At 31.4% G+C, this 7,925-nt stretch overlaps 1 protein-coding gene across 1 annotated transcript; it reads left to right on the forward strand.

Annotated features, from left to right (window-relative positions):
- Window positions 1-2,305: 2,305 nt before the first annotated feature.
- Window positions 2,306-4,550, forward strand: LOC132284115 (transcription factor bHLH162-like). The gene is made up of 3 exons (XM_059786184.1): window positions 2,306-2,540; window positions 3,799-4,122; window positions 4,240-4,550. The coding sequence occupies exons 1-3, from the start codon at window positions 2,403-2,405 to the stop codon at window positions 4,306-4,308; spliced, it is 531 nt and encodes a 176-aa protein (XP_059642167.1). The 5' UTR covers window positions 2,306-2,402; the 3' UTR covers window positions 4,309-4,550.
- Window positions 4,551-7,925: the final 3,375 nt, after the last annotated feature.

Here is a 7,925-nt window from a genome sequence, read left to right on the forward strand (position 1 = left end):
TACAGCTGCTGGAAATTACCAGAATACCCCTAGGGCCTGTTTTGTAAATTCCAGAACCTTAAACTTGGATTTTTAGGTACTGTGTTGGTAATTACGGGTTTAACGGGCCACGAAATTATTATTTTAATACCCGTTACTTATTCTTATGGCCGATTAATCTTTTCTAAGCATTTATTGGCTCGTTCACAGTACAGATACTAATGTGATTTATTTAACGACATTGTTAAATATAAATAGTGTTATTATCGTATTTAATGGTATCAAACATTACTGTTAAATTAAATAAGGCCATGGTTTTAGTCAGATAAATTATCCATGATATCTTATAGGATGTTTATACTGTTAATTGATATATAAACCATGATTATTATGCTGTGTGCATTTCAGGAAATAAATGGACTGTTTAATTATGTCGCATTTATATTATATGGATGTGTTGCCATATAGAACCATATGAGCTGGCTAATAAGTTTAGACTCATTTATACCTTATGCATTCGTTGCGATAGACAGATGTGTGGCTGTCGGGGTATGTGGTTTAATATTATTGGCATGTGTTGCCTAATTGACATACTCGGTATATTTCTTAATATTGTTGGCATGTGTTGCCTAATTTATATGCTCAGTATATTCATCAGTACTTTGCGAGGTGTTATCACTGTGTAGTTCGTTATAGTCTGTGTTGTCAGTACCGTGCACCATGTATAATAGCTGATTTCCCGGGTAGGGAAAGGCGACACTTAACCACCTAGTGTGAGTCTAAGTGATCACCGTCTATTCTGGTTGAGGTCATGTTATACATCGGATAGTTCCCATAGGATGTATACAGATATAGTACTCATCCGATTCATAATGATTAATTTATTGGATTCTCTGATTTGGGTCATAGTAGAGAGGACTTGCTCGTGGGGTTGACCCACCATTGTTGTTATTTCAGGATACGGTCAGTATCCGTTTCAAGGCTGAGGTTAGCAGTGTGGGACCATCATCCGAACTCATCTACTCCTACGATCCAGTGCAGGGTAGAAGTTTTATGTAGTATTTCAGTTTCAGTTTTTATTTACTTTTGACGTTGAACTCTCAGGGTTATATTTAGGGATCCCTGACGTAGGATTTCCAAGTTGTAATGAAGTACTATATTAAATAAAGGATGGATGGATGTTGTATTATTTAATGTTTCTTTCCTGTCTAAATTCTTTTATTTCCATCATTTTGTATTCCATGCTTGTATATTGCCAATTGTTTTTGATATCCCTCGTTTTTCGTGTATAAGCCTGATCAACTTATGCGTGGAAAATGTGGGGGTGTTACAGGATCAACAGATATTGTGGTTAAAAGCACTTCATAAATACTGAGTTAACAGCTCTTGAAGTATGCAAAAAATTGATGAAGTGTTAGAATAAGTTATATGAACCAATTCACCCCCTCCCCTCTTGGTTCACCAGAGAGCTAAAGAGAGATAGGGGGAATGGATTTGATTTGAGTTAGACATGTGATGAGTTTAACACTTAATGATTTTACACTTAATTGATTCAAGATAAAAATTGAATTACTTGCCTTACAAAAAAATTAAAATAAAAATTGTATCTTTTTATAAGGGTAATATGGTCTTTTGACTTTTTCGGTATCGAAAAGTGAGCTAATGTATAAATTGCAACAAAAACATAGTTGAGAGGAGTTTTTTTTTATAGTTATGAGGGGTTTCTTGCAATATCCAAATAATTCAGGAGGTGTTTATTGCATTTTACCCTAAAATTTATGCAAAATATACTAATACATAAAGATGTCAAGCATGACGTTGGATGATGAAAAATCATAAAGGCAGAATAGTAATTTTTTAACCTGAAGCAAAAGACAACTGAAAAGGTTGGTCAAATTGGGTTTGCATCCGTTGGATCCATTCGATGGCACCTCGACCCAACCGATGCAAACCCCTTCCGCTAATTCCGTTGACGTTTTGTTTTTTTCCGTCCATATATATATATAATAAGTTAATAATAAATATAGGTAGTGTGTATATATATTGGTCGGTGAAAGCGTGTCGTTCGTTCAAGATTCAAGAGTCAGCTGGGTCATATAGCCCACTATGTTGGGCCTACGATGTGGAGATAACGACCACACTGAAATACACAATGTCTAACAGCCAAATCCCTGATAATTCTACGTGGGTTTTCTGGGACCCACTGGACCTGACCAGAGCTGATTCCTGCGGCTTTCGCTTAGTTTTGTTTTGTTTCTCACTGTATATCTGTCTCTCTATATATATATATATTGACCTTGGTACCTCAATTGCACCGAATGCTAATTCTAATTAGATTCCTTCTTGGTGTACTCTCTGAGTTTTTTGCTTCTGTGTTTGTTCTGCACACAGAGAGAGAGAGAGTGAGAGAAGTGAAATTAAGGATGAAGAAGGGTAAGAGTAGTGCTAGTTCTGAGAAAATAGATAGGAAGACTGTGGAGAGGAACAGGAGGATTCACATGAAAGGGCTTTGCTTTAAGCTCACTTCTCTCATTCCTTCCCACCACTTCAAACCCTCCAAGGTACTTTCTCTCTCTTTCTCTCTCTCACTTTTGGGTCATATATATATTAACCCTCCCTATTAAGCTTCTGTTTTTCCTATTTTTACAAGTTAATAGATTTGCTTCTAGCTGGGCAAACCAGATGACATTAATTATCAACCTTTTTATTTATTTTTGGGTAAAAACCTTTTTTTTAAGTTTCTCCAAAATGAATTTAAAATTATTTTTGTCATATAGTTTAATCTTTCAATTAGAGGTATTTCATTATGCTTGAAATGATATATCCAAAAGAAATTGGAGTAAGGATGTGTATTTCAGATAATGGAACTTAAGTTTAATGAAGAGTCTCAACAAGTTTCTTTCACAACTTTGTAAGGTAATTTTAAGTTAAATTAAAGTAATTGATTCCACCATTCACTGATTAAATTTAATGAAGAGTCTCAACCAGTTTTTTTCCTTTTTTTTTTTTTTTTTTTTTCTTTTAATTACCAATTTTGTCATAGAATAATTAATACTAGGATTTTTCTTTCATATTTTGCATCAACCTAAAAATATTTCTTCAACAATATATATATATATATATATATATATATATATATATATTTTGGTTATGTGTTTCTCCAACAATATTATCTAATATTTTCATCCATCAAGTTCAATATATTACTACATTATTTTATTCTTTTAAAGAGAATATCTTTTAAACTTGGTTATTTCCTTCACTCCTTTCCTATATATAAGCAAAGAGACAACTTCTTTTTGCGTACTGCATGTGTACTTCTTCTTTAGATCAACTGTCTCTATCTGTAATTTGTTAATTCTAAATAAGGACATGAATATGTGGTCCTTATATATATATATTTTTGCAAGTTATGAGGTCCTTACGTTTTCATATCACTAATGTGTATATATCAGTAATATAATAAGTACTGTGAAATTGTGAATACATTACAAGTTTGATATTTATATTAGTAATAAAATGAGACTGATAACTACACAAAAAAATATAAAAAAAATAAAAAAGCAAAATAAAATAAAATTACTATCTTTCAAAATATTCAGACGAGGGAAATACATAATTTTCTTAACTAATTTTTAAGAACCAGTTCAAAAATTCATTTGGTTATTAATGTAAAACTATTTTGGGATCGAACATTGAGTAAAAAATTATTTAATTTCAAAAGAAAATGTTACTCTATTTTCAGAGTTTTCGATAACTGTTTACAGAAACATGAAACAATATTCATATTTGATTTTTCTCGAATTTTTTTTTTTACAGGACTTGCTATCACAGCAAGACCAGCTTGATCAGGCTGCTGCGTACATAACGCAGTTGAAAGAAAGAATAGATGAACTAAAGCAGAGTCGAGAAGCATTGCGCAACAACGATATTGTCAGAGATTCGATGAAGATTGGCCTTAGACTGCCAATGGTTGAATTAAGAGACTTGGGTTCGAGCATAGAAGTGGTTTTAATAAGTGGATTGGAAAAGAACTTTTTGCTCTATGAAGTTATTAGCATTCTTGAGGAAGAAGAAACTGAAGTGGTGAGTGCTAGCTTTTCTACTGTGGGTGATAAGGTGTTCCACACTCTCCATGCTAAGGTGATATATTACTACATCTTGCATTCCAATATTTATTTTGGTGCTTTACGGTATATATATATATACACACACACTAATTATAGTGAAAAATGTTTGTTTCATTTTTCTGAATTGTAGGTGAAAGTTTCAAGAGTTGGTGTGGAGATTTCAAGGATACATCAGAGGTTGCAGGAACTTATGAGCTGAATTTTTGTTCCAAAATTTTATTTTGGAGATTTTTCAGTGGAAATTATAGTATGAGTTTCCACTTTGTTAGCTGTTGTCTTTTGATTTTAATATATATATAACATAGTATAATCAAGGGATCAAGTTCCTGCAGTCATGAGTGTATGCTCCTTCATATATTTTTAGGGATAATAATCCTTGATGAATGTTTGTAATAAGTTGAAGTTATAATTATCCTAATTAAGTGGCATATATTCTATTAATGCATTATCATCAACCACAAGGGTTTGAAATATCAAAATAAAAGGCTATTATGGAGTACTAAAGAGAGAAAGATTTAACATTTGACATTATTAATTTAAAAATATTAGATTAAATTGCACTAAACCCTCCTAATTATAAAGATGTAACAATATCCCCTTTTACTATTATTATTATTATTATTTGGCAATGAATATCCTAATTTACTAGAAGTTGTAAATTATCCCCCTCTTAGACGGCTGTTGGAATTAAAGTGGTGCAAGTGGTTAATTTGACAAAAACGTCATGCCACAAACACTGTCAATTTCTCATTTATAAAATTAATTGTAGAGAAAATTTCGTTTATATAAGAGGGTATTTTTAGACGATACTCACTCACCCATAAGAAGGTAAGTATTATTGTCGTTTCATCCGATCAATCAACCAATATTTCATACAAGTTTCACAATCACTTTAACACAAGAATTTCAACATCCAAGGTAATGAAATAATTTTCTAACTTTTAATAAATTAAAGGCGTATGTCGTCAAAAAAAAAAAAAAAAAAAAAAAAAATAGTACAGTGAATATTTTGAAACTGTGTGATAGTTCAAGGAATTTACTATAATTTGACCAAAATTATTATTTAGATATAGATATCAAAGCTAAAAATAAGACATCACTAACTTTTGACATTTTACATTTTGGGTACACCTGTCAATCATTTTATTACTTTAGATTATCTTCAACCACTGCGTATATTTTTTTGTGTAAATGTGATATGTTATAATAGATTTATACAAAAAATTTGAATTATTTTATTTTTAGTTCAACAGTTATTTTATACTTTTTGTATAAAAATATATCTCCCACTAATAACCAATCATTGTCATGCCTGAATTCACATAATTTTTACAAACCTACTTAATATAGGCTTGATTTGTTAATAGAATAGAGGAGAAAGGAAATATACTGATGTGACTGTATAAAAAAAGTTATATAAAATACATAATAGTTTTACACATTAATAATGTGATTGTGTATCTTAACGCACACATAAAAAATAAAATAAAAAATAAAAAATTATCTTAATCTTTTTCGCTTGGACACACGCAGCTTCAACTCTATTTCCTCTATTAGTCAACTATATATATATCTATATGTATATGTACATGTACATGCATGAAACTAAAAGTGCGCAAGTCATTCATGATGTCACTTTCATCGTGGATTATATATTGGCTTCATTGGGTAGGAAAAAAGAAGCAAAGTGCATGTTCTAAAATGAAGGCACATGCATTAATTTAATAGTGTCATCTAGCTCTAGGGTCTGGTTAGTACTAATTTCAAGTCGAACGCCAGTGATGGAACCCATTCAACGTATGAACTTTTGAGCACAGCCCTTCTATTTGGGAAGTTTGGGTGTGTGTATATATATATATCTATATCTATCAATATATATATATATATATATATATATTTTATAGATGCAAGTATGTGTACTGCTGTGGTGGACTATAGTCCAAGGTTCAATTATAGCTGGTCCACCTATAGTTGGTCCACCTCCGCGTACCATAAATTGAGAGTCAAAGTACCGTGAACCTTTAGAGGAGCTTTTGGCTACATTCAATTTATTCGACAAAAGGGTAATTTTGACAAATTGATCTATCTTCATTCAAATAATTGAGAAGGCCATTTCGTCATTATTATATAAATGCAATGAATCTCCATAATCCTTTGAGAGAGTGAAGTTATATGCATATGATTTTATATATATATATATATATTTAATTTTAATGACGCTTTCACTTCGGTAGCATGATTTAATTTTGGATTCTGCTACCTAACCAAACTACCATTAAAATTAAGAATTGTGATTCAGATTTTAGTAGTTCACATAACATCACAAATATACAATAAGTCATGACACGTACAAAATTTATAAATAAAATTACATATATTTAAGTGATTCCTTTATCACTGTCATGTCAGTAGCACTAATTAATGGTTTTGTTTTTGTTATGAAATATCTTGAAAAAAATATATATATACAAACAAAAAATGAGGTAGTGTCATTACTCATTAGGTCAAAACAAATACTGAATTGACCAGTTAAAGTCAATCACGCATATACATTTTAGTCAAATTGGACCAGAGGGAACGCGTGAAGACCTGCATGTGGGTTTGGCTCCTTGTCCGGGAAGTTTCTTGTTTGGTGGTAGCTAAATGACAGTTGATGTCGCTTTAACTGTACTCATGTTATACTATATATATCATCAAGTTTATTTATAGGACCTTACTATATATAGCATTCCCTACTAAACCCGTAAGAGGATTTTAATTCGGATCCGGATCCTCTAAATACGTTGTGTTTTTCATGCATCTTGGTCTGTGTCTTTATATAATTTATCTAAGGGTGGTAAACAGAGTAGTTTGGGTCGAGTTTTGGTAAGGTCAAATATAAGCGAGTTAAATATGAGTTAGGTAAAAATGGACGGATCGACCCGTCATGACCTACCAACCCATTTTAAGAAAAAAAAAAAAGTTATTATATCGATAATCGCATTATTATTATTTAAATATTAATTAACAAATGTTGTCCAAACTTTGGTCTAACTATACCATATATCGTAGTATTATTTATTTAAATATTATGTAAGAATATAATGTTTATATATATATATATAATTATTATTATAAAATAATAATCTATATATATATATATATATATATATATATAATTTCTTTAATATAATAAAATAAAAAACTATAAAATAAATGAACTTGATTAAAAGTCGATGTTAGAATTTGATTCTATGTACTTAAAACAGAATCGCGTCGCTATAGTACTGACGGACTTAGTGACGTCTATCTCCCAAGATACAATGACTTGTTTTCCTTTAGTAGTAGCACTACAAACCAAAAGAATAGGCGAATCAGCTTAGTGTAGTACTCTCTGACTCGAACTCACTGACTAAGGCTCAAATCTAAAGACAAGGGCTCGAGCCCACAGACACTTATAGAAGAAGAGAGAGGGAGAAGTAAATTTAGAAAGGAGAAAAATGATTTCTGAATGGTGTGCTTTGAAATGAACCCAAGGGGGGGTTTATATAGGCATCAAGGTGCCTTTTTGGGTGGCCTAAACCATCACCTGCATGAGTTATGATAGTGCAGTTCAAAATGGTATAAACTGAATGCACTGGTTCAGTTTAAATAAGAATGGGTGCAACCCTTTCTGGAAAAACTAAAATCTGGTTTTTAAATTTAAATACCAGACCATTAAGTAGGCCCATTTCGCCCATCTAAATAAGCCCAGCAAAAAATTAAAATAAAATCAAACACGCAAGCCCAATTTCGTTTAATAAAAAATTAAACAGATTTCACAATCAAGCCTAGCCC

This window comes from Cornus florida, unplaced genomic scaffold (genome assembly GCF_030987335.1).
Source record: "Cornus florida cultivar Cherokee Brave unplaced genomic scaffold, ASM3098733v1 CherokeeBrave_3.0.0_Hap2_Chr11, whole genome shotgun sequence".
Taxonomy (NCBI): domain Eukaryota; kingdom Viridiplantae; phylum Streptophyta; class Magnoliopsida; order Cornales; family Cornaceae; genus Cornus; species Cornus florida.